Source organism: Anoplolepis gracilipes, chromosome 11 (assembly GCF_047496725.1).
Source record: "Anoplolepis gracilipes chromosome 11, ASM4749672v1, whole genome shotgun sequence".
Classification (NCBI taxonomy): Eukaryota; Metazoa; Arthropoda; class Insecta; order Hymenoptera; family Formicidae; genus Anoplolepis; species Anoplolepis gracilipes.
Window position 1 is genome coordinate 20118 of NC_132980.1, and position 26611 is coordinate 46728.

General features: G+C 29.7%; 1 protein-coding gene across 5 annotated transcripts; it reads left to right on the forward strand.

Annotated features, from left to right (window-relative positions):
* The first annotated feature begins 766 nt into the window (after positions 1-766).
* Positions 767-25974, forward strand: LOC140671422 (uncharacterized). Of its 5 annotated transcripts, XM_072902701.1 has the most exons (14): positions 767-924; positions 1865-2054; positions 2586-2939; positions 3148-3415; positions 3844-3957; positions 6559-6648; positions 18348-18437; positions 18682-18804; positions 19267-19593; positions 19953-20177; positions 20399-21214; positions 22020-22663; positions 22896-23023; positions 23374-25974. In XM_072902701.1, exons 2-12 carry the CDS (start codon positions 1867-1869, stop codon positions 22263-22265), a joined length of 2841 nt encoding a protein of 946 aa, XP_072758802.1. In that variant the 5' UTR covers positions 767-924; positions 1865-1866; the 3' UTR covers positions 22266-22663; positions 22896-23023; positions 23374-25974. The 5 variants fall into 5 exon arrangements, with proteins under 5 accessions (XP_072758802.1, XP_072758805.1, XP_072758806.1 ...); XM_072902704.1 differs by lacking the exon at positions 6559-6648; XM_072902705.1 differs by lacking the exons at positions 22896-23023; positions 23374-25974 and adding an exon at positions 21835-21936 and having other exon boundaries at positions 22000-22167.
* The last annotated feature ends 637 nt before the right edge of the window (positions 25975-26611 follow it).

Below are 26611 nucleotides of genomic sequence, written 5' to 3' on the forward strand. Positions count from 1 at the left end.
TTTATTTTTCCATCATTTAATCATTGCTCCATAAATGCAGCGCAAACAGTTTTCTGAGCGTAATTGAGCATTGACTTTAATAATAAACTTTTACAAAAATACATGTTAAATGTATAGCGTTCTATTATCAATTACTTAACTGGGCAGAATATATAAGAAAAATGACAATCAAATAAATTTGTAAACTTTTTTTCGCTCCAATTCACTCTATATGCATTAAATATATTTTAGAAGATTATTTAGCTTACGTATACATATGTACATATATCTTGATCATTATCAATGTAAAATGATTTATTCCTCAAGCTTGCAGAAAAAAATGTGTTATATCTCCTCACTTTTTTATCTTAATTCCCTTTTTTATATTACGATTCAACATTATTTGCTATGTGTATGAAATGTTTGATTAAAAACAGTAAATCTGCTTAATCTTTACTCGAGATTTTATGAAATAATAGTTGTATTATATGTTTTATATATATATATATATATATATATATATATATATATATATATATGTACAGCATTCGCAATAGGTCATTTCCATTCGCGTATATCTATTTACTGGCGTATTAGCTTAATTTGTGAGACATTAAAATGTGTAATAATTCTTCCTTCTGATCGAGATAATGACTAAGACCAAGTCTATGCAAATGAAAGCGTAAGCGAATAAGCAGTCAAACTTAGTATAGGTGAAACAGTGAAGAGACGAGAGAGATGAGAGCTAAATAGAGCTAAAGAGACGAGATGACGTAGTTGACATATATAGCGATTACAAGCTGTGGTGTAGCTTGGGATCTCGGTCTCTTTTAGTTGGCGACGGTATCTCTTGTGAGGAGGGTTTCTTTCGCCGTATCGGATTCAAATAATATATCTCGGAGTCCAACAGGTCGATTAAAATATTCTTATCTTCTTACAAAAACGGTAAGTTTATTCATTTAATCCTCATTCTTCAATGATACAGCCTAAATTAGTTGCAATCGTAAACTGAAACAAGTAGACGTTTTTTTTTTTTTATTTTATCAAATAATATCTCTTCAACAGACTTTTTGCTAAACCTTTTGTAATGTGAAACTTTAAATTAAAGTTTGTTTTTTTTTGCTTATATACAAAATTATATCACAAATCTCTGAAATATTTAAAATTAATCTCATAATCTTTACGTAAAAGAAAACGTGCTTATATTATATAGTATACCGATCTTCGGTATACTATATAATATAAAGAAAAAATGTAAAAAACATATTCTAATTAGTAATTGGTATGTTAATATTCATTTTGCACAACTTTATTTTAAAAATAGTTTATATCACGATGTTTTCATAGTAAAAAAATCGTTACTCTATAATTTCTTATTTATTTATTTTGATCAATCTTTTCTGATACCTTATGATACGTATTTTGGTAATATAAAGTATTATGTTTAATTATTAAAAATATTTAAAACCTAAAGTTTAAAAAAGTGTAAAAGTTCCTTATATACATAAGCTCACTGTAGTTTAAGTAATAGTCAAAGTAATAAAAAAAGAATCAAATTTACTCACTCGAGTTTACTTAATTTTAAGAACTGAATTTTTAAAGTATCGAAATTTGTTACATTGAGCTGCCCTCTAATGGGCTTATTTCCTAAAATAATAAAATTTTAGATTTAAAATAATCTATTATTATCATCTAAATTATTTTCAGAAAAAAATCCAAATTTTTAGAGATATTTTTAAGAAGTGCTTTTTTATTAAAGATAAGATGCTTATAGGTAAATTGCTCAAATATATATATATATATATATATATATATATATATATATATATGTATGTATATGCGCGTATATCCGCTTGAACAAATTTATAAATACTTATGGTTTCAGCGATGATGGCAAGCTCCTCAGAGGGACATACCGTCAAGCCGACAAACACGAACAAATCAACGACGACTGAAATCAATCTTCTTGCATCCATGAAAGGTGTAAGAAAACGAAGACGATTAGAATCTTTGATAACGAACTCGGAAATCCCTAAGAAAACGCAGCGACGCGACGAGGCGTACAATTCCGATTTGTAAGAATATTTAGTGAGAATTTAAAAAAATGTCATGTATTATAAAGAGTGCTTTTTTCTTAGATTCAGTTATTAATCAATTTACTTTATTAATGTGTTTTACAAATTAATTTACTTTGTTAATGTAAATAACCAAAAAATCTCAAAAATGATATAGCTAAAAAGATTTTTTATTGCATATTTTTAAATCAAATAATGAAAAGTTCTGATTATGCAAAAATTTATTATTTGAGTATTTTCATATTTTAGAATTTGTTAATAAACTTCCATAATGGGGTTTTTACAAATTTGAAATCTTTTGCGCTATGTACTCTATTTTATTAAACATTGCATAAACAGAATATTGACTTAGCGATTAGTACAACATTTTTTGATTAATGCTGAATGAGCCAAATTTTTTAATTTTATTGAAAAGATAATAGGGAAAAATGTAACTTGGCTTTATTGGTCAGAAAAATATTACCTGGAATTATAGCATACACTCAATTATAATACGCATTATAATGTATAACTTAATTATTATTTTTTTAGTGAGATACCAAGCGAAAAAAAAGTTGAAGATATGGAAAATAGAAACATCTCATTATTTCCACGTTTGAGAAAAAAGTGGTATCGAGATATAGCAGCGAACTCGCAGGACGCAAAAATATTACGGTCTTACGAAAGCGTAGAAAGGGATGATGCCTCTAGATTGAGGAAAACGATACAATGGCTAGAGGAGGGAGCGCGAAGGCTACGCGATGATCTGGCGAACGTGCGAACAGAGCTACATGAAGAGCGGAAGGCAGCAAAGATTGCCAAAAAGGAGTTCGAAGCTGCTCTAAAGGAAGCTAGAATCGTCGAAGCTGCTAAGTATCAACCCATCATAGCCGAGCTGAAAACGAGGTAAATATGGTACATATGGAGCATTAAGATTTGTCTGCGGTGAATATTTCTATAGCTTAAATTTTTTATTCTTGATTCATCTAATATTAGAAATTTTTTTCTTTGTTTTATTAAAATAATCAAATAATCAATTTGTAACTTATAGAATTGAATTTTGAAAATTACTTAATTAGAATGAAAATATTGAAAACAATATTTTCTCATTCAGAATCGCTAATTTTATGACGCCATCGCTGTCGCCGTTGTCGTTATTCAAATCGGATTCCGTGAAGGACGAGAATCACAGGCGTGAACTATCGGCTCTCAGAAAAAACTTAGTCGAAGCTGAGAGTACGATACGGAAATTTAAGTTGCAATTCTTGAAATCACGAGCAAACACCAATATGAAGGGTGCTTCCTGCAACGATCTGCACCGTCTAGAAACAGAAGTACGAAATCTTCACGCCGAAAACGAAAAACTCGAAGAAAAATTGCGTGTAAGAAAAAAATTCTCCATCAAATTCTTAAACTTAAAAATAATACATTTTATTACGAAAGATACGAGAATTATCTATAATGTTTCCCATTTATGGCAATACACACACACACACACACACACACACACACACACACACACACACACACACACACATATATATATATATATATATATATATATAATTATTATTATTAATTGAAATATAATTTGAGGTTTATTATTTTTTTTTTTTTTTTTACTAAAAACTTTAATTGGATAAAGATTTCTTTTCAATGAAAAAGTCTCCTTATCTTTAATCAAATAAATTATTTTAATAAAATATATTTCTTTTTTAAGATTTATTCTTAATCAATTATGTTTATAATATATTAGATCGCATCTTGTTTTTTCCCATTTTTCACTTTTAAGATTTATTTTTACATTTAGATTGCTCTAAATGCCGAGAAGACTCGTACTGTTGAGATACGAGTTCAACGAGAGAATCATGAAACAGAGCTTTCCGCATTACGAAAATCGCTTCATAACGAAACTATAAAAATGGTAAGTGCCTAATGTTTAGATATCGGAAATATTAACCATCGCACTAAACATTCAATAGTTCCTGATAATTATACCTGAGCATGATGTTGCCCAAAGCAAACGTAGTAATTTCGCTTTAGGAGCAGCCTATCTTTCAGACATGTAAAAATATCCTTCTAAAACACGAGCGTCAGTGTTGAGGGACTGTTGGAAGACGCTTATTAAAAAATTGTACCCTGCGGTATTAGTCTATACTAACTAGAAGAAAGTCTGTCCACAATACAATAGTCCGATCTAGTAGCTCGTACGGACAAAAGTTTTACGGACACGACGTTTGGCGTAGATCATCTACGAGAAAGATGAATACCTTTGCCGTGAAATTACCCAAAATGGTCATGATTTTCTCACGCCACTCTTGGGCTCTGGAATTTTTGTATGATTCAATAATTTGCAAATTGCAGGACCCTTTATGCGGATACGAATACGAGAAATTATGCATTCTCTCGAAATATATTAGTTTAAATAACCAACTTTTAAATTTAATTTTTTTGGTCTCACGATGTAAATGCTGTTAACTGTCAACTTTCAACAACTCTTACATTTTATATAGAATGAATATATATATATATATATATATATATATATATATATCCATTATATATAGTAGTAAATCCTTGTTTTTTTTTTAATTAAATATTCAGAGATAAGGTATAATATATGAAGAATTTTGCAAATTTATCACAAAAATGCGATATCGGATTATGTATATTACATATGGTAATTAAATAATTACTATATGTAATTATTATATGTATAAATACTTAATAAAATATCTAAATTATAAGTAGTCGAAATTGAAAAATATAAAAATATCTAATATTATTATTGTTTATATCTCGAATCATCAAAATTTCTTTTTTTTTCAATACTTTTTAAAATTATTTCTAGTATGATTTTATCGTATATTTTTTGCTGGAAAATTAGTCATATTGTTAATTATAATTAACTTGCCGTAAAAATAGTATTTTTACTCCCGATAATTTATTTTAAATCATTTCTAAAAAAATTTTCGTCACTTTCATGTCTATCTCGCATTAAACTATATATTTTATTCAAAATACTTATTCGCATTGATTGGCTCGATGTATAAAGTTTCAGGATGCATAAGACCAACTTCCCGCTTCCTATATACTACATTTACATTGATAGTTGAAATTGAACAGTGACGTTGGACAAAATTACCTGCCGCATTGCCGACGCGAATTTATACACTCACATTCTTTGGGGACGAGCCAAATGCCAAAGATTGTAACGAAAAGAGTTTGAACTGGTTTAGTATATAGAACGAAAATAAAATAGAGTCTTTATAAATTTCGTAAATTTGCTGAATAAGGTCTCAATGAGAATTAACTTAAACAAATGATAGTCATTATAAAAGTATAAAAAGTATAAAACTAGAATATAATGGAATCTTTTAGAAATTAGAATTTAAAAACACGCTACACACAATAGGTAGAATGAAATAAAATATTTTCTCATGTTAACGACAAAAACTGAATAATTTCAGCGTACGATTATTATAGTTATTTTATTAATTTCATTATTAATTGATTATAATTATTATGAGCATATTGTATAATAAATATATAAAGCTTAATATAATAGATGTGTACAAGCTATTTCGTAAAAATTAATTTTATGGCTATACGTAATTACGTTCTTTTCATCAAGACAAACAAAAAAGTTTTTCTAAAACTTGCTGTTAAAATGCTTTGTTAAAAAATTAATAACGCATAAGACAACTGTCTTCCATGATGCGAAGAATTCAGAATTACATTGCTTCATACTCGGGATATCGATGGACATTTTGTACAACATCTTGAGTATTTTTATTTAAAATTTTTTAATATTATTATTAAAAAATTCTTTTAATCTTTCAACGTTAATATCAAAATTTCTTTTAATTTTAACTGAACATTATTTTTTAATGAATTTTTAGGGGCATGTTTTATAGGAACTTTTTTGTCTGTCTTGATGAAAAAAAACATGATTAAAGAGAGTCAGCTCAACCTTTACGAAACATCTTTATATATGTATATGTCAAAGAAAGTCTTCTCTCTCTCTCTCTCTCTTGACGTTTTACTTTTTAAAATGCATCTGGAAAAATTGTCTTTCTATAACTGAGATACTACTTGTTCAAAATCAACAAAATTTTCATACCGTCACGGTAATTCTTAAATTAATTTAATACTTCGTGTAGTAATGATTCATTGTTCTGAAATCGCACAATTTGTGTAATCAGAACAAAATGCACACGCGTATACCTACGTACGAGATGGAAGGCATGGTAATGTAGCATTTTTCTCATTTTACTTATACAGGCAAAGTAAAAGCAAAAGACCCCTGAGGCTTAATAAGACTGGCTTACACGATGAGACGAGGTGAGAGCTCGAAAGCGGAATACGAAAGGGACCAATCGTTGCCCCTCCTCTTCTTCATTGTCGTGTATCCCATTCTTTCTTATGATCGCTGGCTATGTTAATTTTTCTCATTGCAACTTTCGCCACACGTAGCTGTGCAAGAAATTTGCCGCATTCAAACGAGTTTTGCAAATTTTTGCAGATGGCTGAACTAAGAAGTAAGAACCAGGAGATTGAGAAGTTATCCAAACTTTTGAAATGTCGAAAGTTGGTGCCGATAAAGCACAATATGGTGAGTGATAATATTTATTGATATTTCCATTTCCGCAAAAATGCATATAATACATATGTGGGGTGATTAAAATATAAGATTTCTAATGATGTACAAGATATTCCTAATACTTGCGTTTTACAAGCAGAAAATATTTTACACGCATATATACATACATGCATATATATATATATATATATATATATATATATATATATTTATACAGACATATATATTTATACATATACACAAAATATTAGGTGAGTGCAAAAATTTATGTTGCATTGAGTGTGCTTAATTAATGTTATTGATGCTGTAGCATTAGCCATTGAAAAATGATACTCTCATATGTCATTTGAATATAAAATTGATTCATTTTTCTTGCTTTTAAAGTGTAAGAAAAATATTATTATATTATTATATTATTGAGAATGTGTAAATGGCAAAAAAAATTTATTTTCGGCATATTATACTTTTTGAATTTAGAAAACATGCAACAGTTGGAACTACTGCAAGAAATAAAAGAAGTTTATCAAAATCGCACATCCCATCCATAACAACTATAAAAAATGATTGCACCCTCAGGAGGTTATCTGTTTGATGAGACCGTAATGGACCGTAATGGACCAGATAATCAGATGATTTTTAATAAAAAATCTGGTACAAAAAGTCTTCATTTAATCAACCAAATAAGATTTCCATCATTTTCTACAATCTTTCTCCAACATTTTCACAGCAACATACGGATGCCATAATCATAGAATGTGCACAGTTTTTCATAAGAAAGTTTCGATACGTAATTTATTTAAGGATTGCTTGCCATTGCAATCCCACTAAACCATTTTTCATAGTTCTTATGAATGATGGGCTGTGTTTTTACAGTATAGTTTTAACTGTTGCACCTTTTCTAAGCATAATGTAGAAAATAAAACTTTTTTTGTCAATCATTTTCAATAATATAATTTTTCTCTCTCACATCTTAAACGTAATAAAAATAATTCAATTTTATATTCAAATTATAGGTGAAGATACCACCTCTCAAGCAGTATGTATATAATATGTAGGCATTATGAATAGTGTAGGAAATACTGCAACATCAATAACGACATCAATTGAAAAGAAGTACAAACTTTTGCACTCACCTACATGCACACACATATATATATATATATATATATGTGTATATAAAGTTGTTTTAACTCTGTCTCTCTGTCTCTCTGTCTCTCTCTCTCTCTCTCTCTCTCTCTCTCTCTCTCTCTCTCTCTCTCTCTCTCTGCGCGCGCTCGCGTTTGTTGAATTACGCATGTTGAACGGAACAAATGTCAATGCTCGCCTTTGCTCGCTTCTTACTACATGTTTCGCTCTCAATTCTTCCTTGTTTTCTTTGCTCTCAAATACGGACGATAACAGTAGCCGTCGTGCGAACAATCCAACGGTTCACCCTGGGGACTGCACCGGTGCACGCGATTATCATATCGTGTGACTTCCGGTGTAAGTCTACACAGCATATATTCCTAGAAGTCATTTCAGCATTGGTACTTGGTTAAAATTGCAATCCATGATTTACACTTATCTTTATTTCAAATTTAACTTGCTTCGTCTTTGTTTTATATATAAAACTATTGCTACTTTCTAGAATCATACGTAAAATGTCAATGAAACATTTTATATAAAACAATATTAAATTATTGTATTAAAAATTTCCATGATTTTGAACGTATTTTATGACAATTTTTCAAAAAGAGAGAAATAATAATTTTTTTCTTTTTATAAATTATTGTATTTCTATGACTTTGAAATTTTATATATATTTGATTTTTTTAAGATTAAAAAAAATCTCTTTTTTCGTACAAATATATTGTACAAATTATTGTATTATATATAGCTACTTCTTTAAGTAAAATGACAATTCTTATATGATGTATAAAAGAATTTTCTATTTTTTTAATACTTTAATTAATTATTAAAGTTCGAGAGAGAGAGAGAGAGAGAGAAAGTTCGAGAGAGAGAGGGAGAGAGAGAGAGAGAGAGAGAGAGAGAGAGAGAGAGAGAGAGAGAGAGAGAGAGAGAGAGAGAGAGGCAGAGAGACAGAGAGACAAAGAGCAAGCTATATACATATAACTCAAACATACTATTTGAATTACTATTCGAAGAAAAACAAAGACTAGAAATAGATGCAGGCATGCTCTTATTTTTATCTGAACTTTCTATAAAGTACAATAGTATAACTTTTCAAATTTTTCACTGAAATATTTTAAACATTATCCAAATTTTAAACTCTCTTTAAGAAAATACTAAAAAAATAATTTTTTTTCATTCGAAAGATCGAAACTCGATTTAGACAGATCATTTAAGACATCTTAAATGTTTGGACATGCTCCAAAAAAATGCAGCTGACATTTGCAGCATGCAATTGGTATTTTTTACACAGCCATCTCTACTTTCGTCAAGGTATACATATACCTAACGATTCAAGGAAGCAATTAAAACGAATCGTCGAAACCGATAGGCAGACACTCTCGACGAGCGCGTATCTTGACGATTTGCTTTTAGTCGAAAGTGTTCGGATAGCGCGATATTCACCGGGTTAATGTATCGGGTCACACCACGGGACATGCCGCGCGAACGTGCATTGTGCATTGCACGTCTTCGTCATCTCAAAGGAACTTAAAGGCCATACGAGGAGCGAACGAGCGGTCGTAGCTAAAAGGTTGTACGTATAGTTACATGCCGCATAATATAATTGCCACCCTTTCTCAGTTTATCGCCGCTTAATCGAGCTAACGGTAATGCAGTCTACGGTAAAAGCGTAAAAACATCTCGCTCTCCGGTAACGGAAAATTTTTCTCAAACTCAGATTAAAAAAAAAAAAAAAAAAAAAAAATAAAAAAGAGAAACGTGAAAAATATTTCAATTTTTGCAAAGTCAAAGTATAAAAGCTTTCAATAATAATAATTTGCCAATAATTCAACAGTTTGTTTGGCCTTCTCCTTTTCGGTCTACATTTATGAAAATGCATCCATTCTTAATATTATGTATTCAAAATATGTATTATAATCGCACATTCATGATTTTAACATGAAAATAACAATGTAATATCGCGGAAAAGAGAGTATAGGCGACATTGTCGGTGTAGAAGGGAAAGGGAAAGCAATTATGATTCTATTCTTATATCGGATTATGTCTCACAACAGATCTAAAAGTTTCTGCCAATAGCTCAGCAGATTATTATGGATCCGATCCGTCCGTAACTTTCCGAATGGAATGGAAGGAACAGATCCGTTCATGACTCCGCAGACAGGTAGTATGGAAGGCTTCGCATTCGTTGAAAGTGCTCGCGCTTCAGTCTGCTCTAAACGTCGGCCGTGTACGCATCGTCTTTCGTCGTGTTGTATGTGCTTTCCTGTGTATATACCGACTGTGTGACATACGATTAAAATTTTAAGATACACGTATCGTTTAGGTTACAGTAAATAGGTATATGTAAATGTACCGATAACATCTTCTCGCTTCTTTTTTTTATACTCGTTATATGAATTCTCAAGATCAATCTGCGTTTCATGGGGTTTGTGTGCAACGAGGTAAGGGTCGCATCTTTGGTGTCTCCATTCATGTATGATAGTAGAAAATCCATCCGTGATAGATTTATCATTTCTACAATAATTATTATATCGCGAACTTATGTAATTTATGGAAATATGCGTGCACTGTTATAGCTTTTATAATTTAAAGTATTGTTGAAAAAATATAGAAGAGGTTTAAATATATACCTATATAGAATACAATTACAATTTACATTTTAAAAATAAAATGAAAGTAAAATACTTTTTATTCTAACAATTTTCACTATACGTTTCTTATACGGATATATGTATTCTATTTTCTATGTGCATTATATACACACACACACACAAACATATATATATATATGTTTGTGTGTATACCTTTTAATAATAGATTTTTTAATAAATTTCGAATAAATTAAAGAAAAATCGATTTTAAATTGATCAAGGACCGTATATTATATACACACATGTACATTTTTAAATAGCTACATAAATTACAAAACTATGTTATTTATCTAATTTAGAGATGTAGTTTAATATAAAAAATATATCTAATTAAATTAGTTATTTAAAGATATATGATACTTAAAGGCTTGCGATAAGCGATGACTTCTTCCAACATTTTTGTTAAGAATAAATAGACTTCAAATAATTTTTTGTTAAAAAATAATAGACAATGAGCGAGACACGAGGAATTATTATACACGAGCAAAATATTTTACTGCTTATATATAAAGACATTGCGATAATTCATTTAACTTTTGTTGAATCAAAAAAAAAGTTAAAAAAATTTTAGTATGTTTTTATCAATTTATAGAAAAATCTATGCAAAAATGTATGTAATGAATATCTATGTAAAAAAGGATAATTAATACGTGATAAAGATGTAAATTATATAAAGATGTATAAATATATATTTATATAAAGATATAAATTTTAACTTTACATGGGGAAAGAAGCATAATATTCTCATAAAAGATCGTTCATATAATGATAATGTTGCTGCCGTCAGAAAGGTGTTAATCGACAATTAATCTAAACACATACACACATCTTTTAAATACTTGACAAATAGTAACAAGACAAATAATAATAATATGGTATAATATCACAGAATAGATGATTAGCATTTGAAAACTTTTAAAGATTATTGGTTTTTAAAAATCACAAAATTTTTTCTCAAACATTTTGATTGAAATTTGAAGAGAAATTTTACATATTTTATTTGTTACTTATTAAAATAATGCGCATTATTGTTTTACTTTAAAGCTTTTATGTTAAGCAATTCAAAACTTACAATTGGTATAAATAATTAACAATAAGCAAAGTTTTTTATATTATTATTTTATTTGAATAATTGACTACGATACTCCAACTTATTCATTCGCATATTAGTCATTGAAATTAAATATTTTCATGCATCTACTTCAGCTTCATCGACGCCTTCTCTTGTCCCTGAGGACAGCGCGAATAAAGAATGGAGTCGATCGCATTCTCAGGGAAATCAAGTTGCACGTCGTCGACGTAGCGTGGGAACAATCTCGCTATGTGAAAAAAAACAGTAAAAAACATGAATATTGCGCGAACAAATGCAACAATGGTTTCTATATAATTGAGTTGTTTTACAGAATTACTATGCGCTTTAACATAAAATAAAAAGTGTATTTAACTGTTGAGAGAACTTCTCGAATACTTTTTAATCATATTTATTCAAGCTTAAAGCTTTTTTCTAAATCGGTGAATATAAATATCAAAATTGACAAATTCAAAATAATGAAATTAATATAAAGGCTGCCAAAATTCATACAAAACTTATATTTTTTGTTAATTTCATTATTTTAAATTTTATTACTTAATTTTTAGTTTTATTATTAAATTTGTATTTAGCCCAATCTTTAAGTTTGATTAAACATAATTGAAAAATATTTGATAGATCTTTATGGCTCAATTCATAATTTTTCTACAGTGGATTCCACATTTAATCATGGATATCTTATTACTGTACTAAAATACAAAATTTTTTTCGAGAGCTGAAAGTCTCAATAAGATATTTAATTTTGATTACAACAAATTCTCCAATACATTATATTATAATTATAACATAACAAGATAGTTAAAATAATATATTTTTTTCGCAACTTTAGTCGCAAATTTCTCAAAATTGTGATAAAGCAATTTGTAATATGGAATTATATTTAAAGTCAAAATATCTGTGAGAAATAATTATCTTTGTTGTATTTAGTGAAAAACTGATTTTTGTGTTGAATTGTAAACAAAAATTAAAATTAAAAACAAATATCTTATACAATTCCAAAAATTACAGAACAAGTAATAACATTACGTGTAACGATCTATATTTTTTGCAAACTAAAACATATTGTAAAATAAAAATATAAAACAATTAAATTAGATAGATTTAAACGATTGAGATTTTCGAATTGATGTTCGATTTTGAAATTTAAAACTGTTGCGTTATAAATATAACTGGAGTATAATTAGAATATAACTGGAAGTAGTTTTCTCACGTCACAGATCAAAAGTGAAGTGACAACATCAAGAATAAAGTAATTAATTCGCAAAAAAAGCACCAAAAAAATGAAACTTAATTTTTTAGGTTTTAATCCTTTTTTTTCAATGGCTGTACTTTATTTAAATTTAAGATAGCACGGCTATTATTTTAATAAATTGGCTGAAACAGCAACATTAAGAATAGAATAACAAATTAGTATATAATAAAAGAGCATTAAATTTATGTAAATTTATAAATGTAATTGTGTTAAAGTAGCTATGTCAGCTTAATGGACGTATTAAGAAATCCAGGACGTCTTATGTAAATCTATGTGCATGTGAGTACGTGACATGTGTGCGCAGTGCGCAGCATGCTCTCTCTACATTTTCGCAGTAGTTGTTAATTTTTTCGCTACATAGATAATATCTTCCATATTTACACATATATAGTGTCATTATGTATATTGGCTCGCCGAGAGATTTTTCACTGTATACATTAAGACATAGCAGTAATTTATAGTTAAGTTATTAAACTCAAACCTCAGTCAATTTTTTTATTAATTTATCAAATTTTATGCATACATGTATGTTAATTTACACGTAAAGTAATAACATTATATATTAATATTTCGCTATGCCGAACAATATATATATATATATATAGTAACCCTTTTCAATTTAATTCCATCGAAAAGATTAAGATGAATTAATGCAAATAGAAAAAAAAAAAAAAAAAAACGTTTATAGTTTCACGAAATCGAAAAAAATAGAAATTGGATATTATTTTGGGCTCAAGGAACAATAAGTAAGTAACTGATAATTATAGAATCAAATACCCGGAAATTCACAATAAATTTATTATTTATTATTTTTAAGATGTATTCGCAGTTACGCGATATTATATCCGAGACTAATATCTGCATATCCTGATATGCATACAGGCATACAAACGGATATATAAGTATGCCTTAAGCATTTAACTATCTTCCATTGTCCTCCTTCGGGGCAGCATTCGGGATGAATTTCAATGACTCCGCGACGCGTGAAAGAAGGCGAAAAGAGAAAGGCGTCAGTAATCCTTTCATAACTTTAAACGGAATTGTTATTTCGCCGGATGCGCTTCCTCATTTCGTTTCGATTGCAAGTGGAACGGTCACGTTCCTCCTTCGATTCTGTCTTAAATTTTCTAGAATCAGTAGAGCTCAGGAAAACAGCGCGCGACGGTTGGTAGGATGGTAGGCAAGAGTACCCTCTCGACACTATCATAACGTCGCCGCCGCCGCTTTCGATGAGCTACTTCTCAAAAGAAAGTTCTCAATTCCACAACAACCGCAGAGATACGAGCATGCATGTGATATAAGTATCAATGCACAAACGCGTTATATTAGCACGAAATGTCGAAACTATGGTCGAAGCGAATCAGCTGGCTAGAAAATTGCTCTTTTCATGTAGTTTTCCTATGTGTCTATAACAACATCATTTCAATTTCGCTTCTTTTATTCTTAATTTTCGACAAAAATCCACACCGATGGATTGATAAGAAAAATAATTGACGGACATTTTACGAATATCTCTGCTATTTTTTATTTTGCAAAAAACCTATATTAAAAACTATAATAAAAAGTATAATGAACCTATAAAACTATTAAAAAATTCTAATAAAAACAAAATTTGCATTTATGAAATTAGTTATATTTCAATAGTTTATATTAACCAGTCTTGTCTCACACATATACTCACACACACGCACACGTGCGCGCGCGCGTCATACACGAAATACTATATGTACATATGTACATATTTCAAAACAACTCTGTGTCTTGTATATACACTTGTACAAAATAATAATGATCATACAGCTCTTATGTTTAGAGTTGGGTTGGTTTATTCTTTTTAAATTAAATCAAGCTTAAAGTTGATAGCTCATAAATTAATTAAATTTAAATTAAAAGTTCAAGCAAAATTAACTCAGTTAAAAGTTAAATTAAATTAATTTATTAAAGTTAAAAGGTAATTATGCAAATCTATATGTTTTTACATAATTAATCTTTTAATTGTACCATTTAAATTTAGTTATAATAAAAAAATAGTCTTTTATAAGAGAGACAATGTATTTTTCTTTATTTATCCTTACACATTAAAACAATAAAAATTTTCTTCAAGTCACTAGGAAACTTTTTTTATATTGGATAAGCTGTGCAGATATTCACAAGTTCAGAATCAAGTTACACGATAGTACCACATCTACAGATACGATACACCGCTACCGTGGTAATATGTGGGAGAATAATGCTTACGTAGTCTCACGTCTATGCGATGCTATGTAATTTCAATCCAATCATTGCGGTTGCATTATTAATAATATCTGAGCAACAACAGCCATGTATCATTAATTAATAGCTTCTTTTTTTTTAGCGCGTACAAAGAATAATGTTATGTGTGATTATTATTTATATGGCGTCTTTAGTATAGCACAGAAATATTTTAGTTTTATGAAAGAGAGAGAGAGAGAGAGAGAGAGAGAGAGAGAGAGAGAGAGAGAGAGAAAGAGAGATGGAATATATACACACATAAAAAAACTGGCAATGAAAGCGAAAGTCACGCTTTAAGTTTGATAGCAGTAAGAAGTTTCGATTAATAAGCCATGAATAATGGACAAAATAATTATATGTTTTCTAGAAAAGATATGAAAATTTACCGTGTACGTTTTTTATGTATTCTCTAATTTTTATCATCTAAATTAGCAAAATACAAACGTTTATATAATTTATTTAATTTATTGTGCAGGAAATATTTACAAGCTCAAAGCGAAATTTAGAATGCGTTTCAAACCTTTATACAGAGAAAGGTATATATACATATACCTTTCTCTGTATATATACATATACCTTTCTCCATATAAAAGTTTGAAACACATTCTTTTTGCTCTGTTCTTGTAAATATTTCCTATACAATAAATGAAAGTATATAAACTTTTGTATTTTACTAATTTAGATGATAAAATTAGAGGATGCATGAAATAAAAACACAGTAAATATATATATACATATATATATATATATATATATATATATATATATATATATAGAAAGAAAATAAATATATGTACATCATTAATTTAAATTTACAAAGTTTATTTTACAATCAATATCATTGCTGACAATATCTATACATTGTTTCCTTTCACTCTAATTAATTTAAACATTACTAATATTTATACAAAAAAAAGTTAAAAAACATAGAGATGACTATATCTACTATATAATATTAATGATGAAATAATTTTATGAAATAACTTGTCAATAATAAAAATGGGGAAAAAAGAAAAGGCTTGATTTTTGTTCCATTTTTAAAAATAAGAAAGATCTCTCTTTTAATCTTTATTTTCTATTTTTTTAGTCGTATGAAAAGAAAAAAGGTTAATTCACATATTTTCCAATAACAATAAAGTATGTAAAACATTAATCCTTAAGATAAATCTAAAAAATCGAAGAGTAAGATACGATCGTTTTCTTCATAAGATAGTTTTATCGATTCTCAATTAACGATTTATATTAACATTATAGAAATACGCGAGCCATTCGAGAAATACACAATCGCGATTCTCGAAGATTGCGGGGGCAAGAAACGATCGGTGAAAGTGAGACGAGAGACCATATATACTGATTGAGAATGGTATAAGTCAAGATGCCGCATGCGCGAGACTCTTCAATGACAGATATAATTTCGCAAACTTGACGTGTTTAGAAAATTATTAAGTTTTATATAAATATTAATCAAATTCTAACTATATCTAACAGATATATTTGTATCTAAATAATTATTTTCTTAGACACATTACTCTACTACTTAGAGATTTACTTAGGTTATGCTTACAAATTAAAATGCGTTTATGTATGTACAAAATTCTTAATATTAATTTATAATTTAAAGAAATTTTTTAAATTTTATGCATTATGATCAAGAGTTGTGAATGTGAAATAATGACACAAGTCAGTAATAAATATTACATACAATTAAAATAAAAATTGTACATATTTTTGCAAAGGAGTATAGTAATAGTTATTTTTACACAAATAACAATTTGTATATTTATAATTGTTGTTCTTTTCGATTATAGAAAAGAATATTAAATTATAATAAAAAATTAATATTTTATAAAAAATATATAATCTTTTTATTTTATATAAACGTTTCATTTTACACTTTTTTATTCGATTAATATACAGAAAAAAATTGTTTATTGAATTTATTAATTGTTCATTATCGAAAATAAGAAACATTTTTTAAAAATTGAAATTTTTCCAATCAAAAAAAATAAATAAATCTATTTAGACAGGAGATTGAATTATCTAATCTATATAAATTAATTGCCCATTTACACTGAAATTATATGTACTCTGTTATTATATGATACTATTTTATATTTTAATATTTTGTACTATTATGAAAATCAAAGAATTCAGATAAAATGTTTGCACGAGCGTGCGTTCGCTAGCGAAATTCATTTACGTAGTTTTATTATTTACACAGTAATTTTCGGAAAGTATTAGCACTAGTTATTTTTGCGCTCATTGAACTCGCTAATTATTTTTAGCGTTGGTTCCAATAACTGTAGAAATGTCGAATAAATATAAGGAAACGTCGGGACACACAAAATGAGATGAGACGAGCGGTGAAGCACAGATAACGGTAATGCGTGACGCGTTCGTTTCACCTGTCCTAATATGTCTTATATCCAATATAGTCAATCTGGCCCCAAAGAGAGGAGAAACTCTGGTATAACGAGCGCGCATGTGTCCTACGATTTACATATATGGCGCAAAGTGCATCATCATGTTCAACGCGTCTGGCAAGTGTGCAAGGTGCAATCGGCTCTCGGCGCATCTCTTACGTACACTTGCCACAGGTTGATCATCCGAAGAGGAAGGAAGCTGAAGGAAAGAAAGAGAGAGAGGGAGAGAGTGAGAAACGAGAGGAGAAGAAAAAGACTATGGCTGTATGTCAGGGGGCCAAGCTAACGGTCCAGTCAAGCTCTTAAGACTCTCTCGTAACCCATTGCAGTGCGATTCGTCTGCTTCTCTCTCCTCTCTCCTCTCTCCTCTCTCCTCTCTCCTCTCTCCTCTCTCCTCTCTCCTCTCTCCTCTCTCCTCTTGCCTCTCCTCTGTCCTTTCCACCTTGTTGCATACACCGCGTCGAAGCATGATATTAACCCGGAAAACTGAATCGCTGAAACATATACGATAGATTTCTACTACTTCTGAAGAAATACTAAAAGGAAGTGTCACTTTTTTTATTCAAGTAAAGATTATATAATAACGTTTTGCTTTTCTCCAATAGCTATTTTTCTGTCAGATTGTTTTATAAACGATTAATAATTATAAATGTTCAAAAATACAACAGCATTTTTTTATCAATGTTGTCGAATATCATTATTTTATGTTTATTTAGTAATTTTTTATTTGAAATTTTCGTCTTGTGAAATTTAATTATACAATTATACACTTTTTATTTCAAGTTATTCAGGTCATACTTTATACAATAACACAATTCGAAAAGCACAAAATGTCCTTTCATTTAAAGAAGTTGTTGTCATAAAAGTATCTTTGTTGAGGATTAATTATAGTTTTTTTCTTTATATTTCAGATGCGGAAATTACGGGAAAATGAAAGAAACCGACCGATACAATCGGAATCTTGTATAAAAAAGAAGATTCTCACGGATGATGGTCATACGGTATGTGATTGCTACCATCTCAACGCACATATTTCTCCGATGCGCGCGCGCTTATGCAAAATTTATTATTTAAAGCATCAATTATTTTTGTGTATTATAAGAGTATTATTTATATATTAATATTTCTAATAATATATTATTCTCCTTAATGACTATATATTTACACATCTAATATTATAATAACGATGTATGCATATAATATACATTAGACCGGACATAATTGAGATGTGGTGTATTATTTAAGGTGGAGTCATATGTTAGTTCAGCAGAATCCGACAAAGCCATAAATGAAATCGAAGTCGAACGTCTCCGTGAGCTTGCACTTGAGCAGCAGGAAGTCATTGAAATACTTAAACAGACAATTAAGGTAATAGACTTTTCTTGAAAGAATCAATACAAATTAAAAATTCGAAAAATATTGTTTTTTACATAAATAAAAAGATTTAAAAAAAAAAGTTACTAATTATCAAAACTATATAGCATATTATTTTTAAATGTAGGTTTTTTAATTTTCTTAAAATTTGTAAATTATTTAGAAATTAGAATTTAAAGAAAAAATACATGTATATACATACATACGTACATGTATATACATAATACTTATTGTTAATATATCTAATTTGAGAAGATATACGAGCTTACTTCAAAAGCAATTAAGGATAGGAAAAAATTATTTATACAATTACATTTGCGATTTATCCTAGAATATAAAAATAATTAATTGATATATTGTGTTTATTTATATAATTAAATAACGCTAGGCATTTTATTCGGCATCATTTTCCAAATGATATTTGAGAAATACAAAAACAAAATTTTTTTTGTTAAGGAAAAAGAAAGAAAGTTGGAGCAACTGTCAAACAAGAAAAAGAAAGAGGAATTTTACAAACAATGGCTTGAATTGGAACCGGTTGCCGAAGTCGATGACGAAGAGGATCACGAAGATGATGACAGTGCTTTGTCGAGTGCCCCGTCTTCAATGTCACCACAGCCTGGAGGCTACGGTCACTGGCAGAATAATGGTATTACTAAAGAAGCATACGAAGCCATTCTTGTCGAGATCGAGGAGTTACAATCAAAGTTTCTCAAAGAGCAACGAGAACTTTCTTGTGCCAAGGTTCAAATTTGTGACTTGGAAAAAGCACTCTTACAAGAGGTAAAAATTGTTTACATTATTATGATTATTATGACAATTATTATGAAAGAATATTAGATTTTTTTTTGCTAATAAAAGATGATAGTATAACTGGGAAAAATATATTTAGGATGTATTTAAGATTACAAACTAATTTATCTTTATATTTAGATAAGCAAATTAAGCTTTGTTATTACGAAAGTAAATTATATTTATATCTTTTTAAACTGATTTGTATATTGTACGATAAGTCTCAATATACATATACATATAAATAATAAATGTTTTTTATTTATATCATTGGTATCTATTACATCAACTTGACATACTTGAAAGTATCTTGTAAAAAAAAAGCTGTATATATTTTCTTTCTCTGACAGAAATACGTTGATCGTGATAAAGAGGTGGGCGAACTGAATGATAAACTTCGAGCTGCCGAAGAACGAGAAGCAACACTTTTAGTGGAGCTTTCAGAAATACGAGAGCAAAACGAGCTCTTAGAATTTCGATTGCTTGAACTAGAAGAAACATCTGTGCGTAGAGACAGTCTTGACCACGCGGTGGACAGCGGTATCGTCTCGCCAGAACCCGTTCACGCATACAAAGTGAGTTTGAGCAAAAGTTTTCTGTTTCTCGAGTTTCACATCAAATTTAATTCGCGCGAGTTTTCTTTAAATTAATTAATAGAAATTAATAGAATTAATATAATACGAGTATACGGATATTTAAAAATGATATTTATCGTTTATTGGAAAATTAGTGCTAAATGACAATTGATCACTTGTGGATGTATTATTTTTTTATTTTTTTTGCAACGATATTTCAGGCTCATCTAACAAACCAACAGAGAAATCGCGCTGTAGCGACTGTGATACCTTATACGAATAATGCTACATTGATAAATCCCGTGAAATCCGCATCACCTGTGTTACCGCGGAAACCTCCGCTCACTCTTCAGGAGAGCGGTATTTTTGAGGTAGATGAACACGAGGACGAAGAGAATTTACTCCAAGTTGAGCTCACCAGTCGTAGCACTCAGACGGATGTGCCATCCGGCGAGCTTCTTCAAGAAGTGCAACGTCTCCAAGAATTAAGAGCTCGAATTCAAGAACGTGCAGCTAAAATCACAACATCGTCGATCTTTCATCCCATTGATTCATCCAAGATTTATTTTGATGTATCGACGGTGGATTCGATAGTTCAACTGACCTCTTATCAGGAACGCATTCGCGACCTCGAGGAGAGACTTGAGATTTATGAGGAAACCGAAAGGGATCGAGAACGAGAGAAGCAACTGTCGAAACAACGAGAAGAAGAGTTGCTAGATGAAAATTATAGACTTACAGAGAAAATATATTGGTTAGAGAACGAGCTGCAAAATGTTGCAGGATCTAATTTCGAGGAAGATGGAATACCTATTGCACAGCTAATGAAAAATCTAAAGCATAATAAATACCAAGTTCCAGAAACTCCAGACAATTTGGAAGATGTGCAAAATCGACCGAAAGATACACATTGCACGCAATCTACTCAAACCATAGAAATATGGACGGATAATATGATTATGTCTCGATATCAAGATCAGGATAACGTGGAAAATTTCCATCAGCAGATTGCCTTAGCAGCCAAATGCAATGTCGCGGTATGTAATTTACATCAATTGCATGTCTATGTAATTCTTCTTCGAGTCTTTTGAAATTAACTTTTTTATTCAAATGATTTTTGCAAGATTTTTCGATTCTACGTGCCAATATCTGGTTAATTTAACGCATTGCCGACTGATCAGTTAAATCTATTCGTTTCATAACGCGTTACTGAATGAATAAAAAAGTCTATTTTGTGCTTTGCAATATAAGCACTTAATATATAACCATCTAGATATAATTCATTATTTAATTACTATCACTCTATACCTGAAATCATTGATTCATATAAGAATACCTAGCAGCGCATTTGATTTCTTATGTAAAAGGGACAACCTGACAAACCAATGATTTTGGTTAGACTCGATAACATTCAATTAACATATGTACTTTTACTAGTGTCTTAACACATTGAGTGCTAATTATACATGTTTCGAATATTTATTCACATTTGACGCAATGTCATCTGATATCATTCATGATTTGGAGGCAAAACAATTAAAAATTTAACCGATAAAATACATAGTAAAATATAATATTTTTTTGTACAATAATTGTTGATGATGAGAGATTTACACTTTCATGCTTCGTATTATATATATTAATCCTCATATTGTAGGAGTTGCAAAAATTAAAATTCAGACATGTTATGCACCTATTTTTGCGGAAAATACTCGGGGGTGCACGGTGCTCATCAGCGTTCGGCAATGCGGTTGGCAAAGTGTTTATATTTATTTATTGTATAACAAAACTACATTTATTATTTAAATTAAGCGTTAAATAGTCTTTGTATATGTCTGACAGCTTGTATCTCTAGAGGAGAAGAAAAAGGAAGACAAAGTGAAGTTTATTGAAATCGAAGAACCGATCGTTACTGATGTTGCCAGAAACGATTCAGAAAAGAAGGTTAGACGAAGGCGAATTAAGAATAATGAGCATGAAATACGATCCGCGAAAACAGCGAGAATGACAAACATCAAGTTTATTCGTGATGTTTCTTTCGAGCGAAAGAATTATCCGTTAGTCTTGTATCAGGAAATTTGTGTATAGCTATTACGGTCGCGCTGTGTCGAATCTTTAATAATGAAAACTATAGATAGTACAACGGGCGTGAGACTTATTGTTGGAAGATTCGATAACGTCTAGTGAGTTTTTGCTGCAATTTCATTTTCATAAAAAAAAAAAAAAAAAAAAAAAAAAAATTATGCTCGCGTCGTAAATGAAAACCAGTTTGCCCGAGTTGATGTGCAATTTTGAAGATAAGGAAGCTCTTTCGCGCGACACAAGAGAAGGAGTTTCCTCGACGGCTTCCAGAAAATAATAGAACAGACAGGAGAAGACCGAGGACCACCGAGGTCGTGGAAAAAAGTGTTGCTAATGAGGAGGTGAGAGGAAGAAGGAAAAGGGGAGAAAGTTTACCAACTACAATCTACCTTACGTTTTTGAACGTACGTATATGTATATAAAATAGACGAGCAACAAGTATTCGATTTGAGGAAAGAGTGTCAAGGAGATTAAATATACATGTATTAAAAAATATTATGATGATTTATAAAAATTCTGAACTATTCTGAACTGAATCTCATAAACGGAGTTTAAATCAATTCAATTCAATGTATAGCTACATCTGTAGTCATTTAAAACAATATTACATCGCTTCACCATACATATACTTTACAGCAAGTAATCTACTTTCGTTGGAGATAAGAAAAGTGAGAAAAGGCTTTCCTTCGTCTCTCGTCGTTCCATCCCGTTTATTCACCCCTGAATTCCACGGAAAAGACAATAAACTCGTGGGTAAACTCATGGTACGAACGATATTATATAAACTAGCGTTTCTTTTTTTAAACATTCATTAAAATAATATAATAAGGAACAAAACCCGTAATAAAAAATTTCATTGAAATAAACGTTTTGAAATAAAAGACTCTAAATTTTGTAATATCAATTTAAATTTACGCATTTAATATTATTACATTTACATCAGAAACAGAATACATACAAACATGCAGAATAAGAGAAACTTGTTATTTATTATATTATATTCTACATAATTAATGTTACTAATTTAATAATTTTCATCCGATTCCCGTTGCTTGCAAGGACGGTTTGTCGATTTATATTTTATGATTTATCAATGATTCGTTCTTGTTTTTAGGACAATACGGCTGGCGCTGCTTGGTCTGCCCAAGTAACGATCAGAAATAGTACGTTCTGAAAAGAAACAGGCAAGGGCGCTTGCAGATGTATTCTGGTGACCCTCAAATTGGCGTATTTTCATCTCCCCATATCATGATCAACATTTTCGTACAAGCTGTGAAATCAAGTGCCAAACAAGCCGTAAATTAAAACACTCTTTTCCACGCGAGCGTAAATTAAACAGTTATTGCAAAACAATTTTATACACGTTTTAAAATATTTATGATAGAATTACGTTCAGCGAAATAGCAGATTGCCTATGAATACGCTAAACAAACATGTTTTTGTCCCGACATATCAAGCGTATTTCTAAATGCGTAATGTATTTTCTACATAATGGAATTTAAATGTGCGTCTCTATTAGATGCAAATTTAAATTTAAAAAAACTAGAAAGATATTGCGTAAGAACGAATATGGAATGACATATGCTGCAATTATATTCTAAATTAATATGTGATTAGTGATGCTGGTACGCGCATTCAGCGATCAACAAAAACGCGTGTCTGTGCAGTGCCATTCGCACTGAAAGCAAAGGTTTTACATATTATATCAGCGATTATCGAAGAATTGTTTGATTAATACATATCATAGGGAATAGCGAATATATTCGTCAACGAATTAGTTTGCTTGCCTTGATATTTTCTTTCAATAATTTTCTAAAACTATTTACTCGATTTTTCATGATAAAATAGAATATCGAATATATCGAAGTAACGGTAATTGAAATTGTCGAATATTATCGTGAATTTTAACAAAATCTTATAAAAATAAGTTTGCGTATGTATCTTTATACACAGAAGAAAATATACGTATGCGCCTGTGCTTACGCATTTAATTTTGATTAATTACATATATATATATATATATATATATATATAAAATATGTATGTGTATACATATATGTAGATACATACGTAGGTAAATATACATAATAGTTTACACTTTACCCCGAACAATCTCCCTTAAAACAAATGCTTATATAAATGGCGAAAATCGGTAAAAAGTGATTTATTGTGCATATTTACTAAAATTAATAACATGTATGCGTGTTTATGTTGGGGAGATGTATTTGTGTAAGTGCGTGCACACGCCCGTATGCACACACATACATATTTTTCGGACAAGATATATATAGTGTGTGTGTGTATGTGTGTGTGTGTGTGTACATATACATATAAATTAATGCGATATATATTTTAGAATGTGTCTCTAGTCTTCTACTTTTTTGTTCGCTCGTTGAACATAATATATGTATATGTCTTTGCCATAGACATGTATAACAGACCCAGCATTGGTCACATTTCTTTGTATTTCCAGAAAATTGCGTCTCAATTTTCTTTCTTTCTTCTGCGCAAATCAAATCCATACATACAACATATAATTTATCAATATACTTTAAATAATTAATTAATAATTTTATTTTTTTCACGAAGCGGTTGTCAAGACAAAATTAGTAATGGACAGAAAACTATATATATATATATATATATATATATATATATATATGTATGTATCTCTCAATCTTGTCTCTCTCTCTCTCTCTCTCTCTCTCTCTCTCTCTCTCTCTCTCTCTCTCTCTCTCTCTCTCTCGCTCGCTCGCTCGCTCGCTCGCTCGCTCGTTCTCACGCAAAGTTAACCCAGCGCACACTTTACTATAGAAAATGCGTAACATGCTGGGTCTATCATACATGTCTATGATTTTAGCATATTTGACTTTGAGTGACGTTAGGTAGATTTAATGTATACAAGGTTATATATTTAAACATGCTTACTATATTTATTCTCTATAAATTTTTGAAACGGAAATGATTTAATCGAGCCTGATCTATGATTTGCTTTAATCAGAATCATTTCAGTATCATAAAGTTGATTTATTTCTCATTTTCTCGTGTGTACCTATATAAGAAACATATAATATCGAATAAAATTTTGCATCTGTTCATTTTACGTCACATCTCCTCTCTTTCTTTTATTTTGTCAAATTATTAATCTTTAAAATAAATAATATAAACTAAAAATGTTACTTTTACTCACGTGACGAAACTTCTAAGTCCGGGAAGAAAGTCTACATATATGTATAATAAAAAATATAAATATTTATACGTATATAAATTTTATGTGTTTTTTTTTTCTTTTATATGTGTATGTATAATCTTTATCCATATATGCAGAAAAGAATAATGAGAAAAATAAATTTTGCATTGTTTTTTTTTAATAAAATTTGAAGAAGTGAGAAATTCTTGGAATTTTATTTTTTCTGAAAAAAAAGAAAAAATTATTCTTTTAATTATTTCTCTTATTATTTTTTTCTGTACAGACAGAGATTATACAAGAGAAAAAAAAAACATATACATATATGAACATATTCTATATATAATTATATATATTTGATTATACAATATATGAGCCTTTCTCGCGAGAGCGTGGACGTACAGAGAATGTAGCGCAAAACTACATGTTGTCATCTCTGTTCACTAGTATTGCTATCTTAGAAAAATAATGATAGATATGTATAAAGAAAAAAATTTATTGTAAGATAAAATAAAAATGATAAAAATATTAATTTGTTAATATGTTATTATTGCGACATTTATAGGTATATGTGTGCGTGCATGCTATAAAATTATATTTTAAGTTAAGCAAACATCGCTTACTTCTTGTTCTCTATAATTTATTAAGCTTTATTAAGCATAGCTATTGAGTTTTTCGAGCAATAGATTTGTGGGCTGTATTTTTGAGGATTCTCGACTTTTCGTGGAAAATTTTTCGTTTGCCATAAACAGCGGATGCGGCGGCGCCTACCAACAAAGATGGCAATGTACATTCCATGAAACGTATTCTTTCGACGAGTGCGCTGCGTTTCCTCTCCAATGAGGCGTTCCTTTCTTCGTAGGTCTTTAGCATTTGTTTCCAGTAACTAATTTTATTACATTTATCGCTTTCACTCACACATCTATTTACATCGGTATTTATTGTAGCAGCTACTAGCCTTTTTGAGAAATCAGCCATTATTTACAAAAATTTTGAATAAAATAAGAATGGTTCTAGGTTCTAGGTTAATGGTTAATGATTAAAAATAACGACGTCACATGAAATTTGCCGCTAACATGGAAAATAAAACTCGTCGCGTTTCAAATTTCGTGTTAATGCAACTGGATGTTCAGAATTCAGAATTGGTGTCAAAAATGACATAATA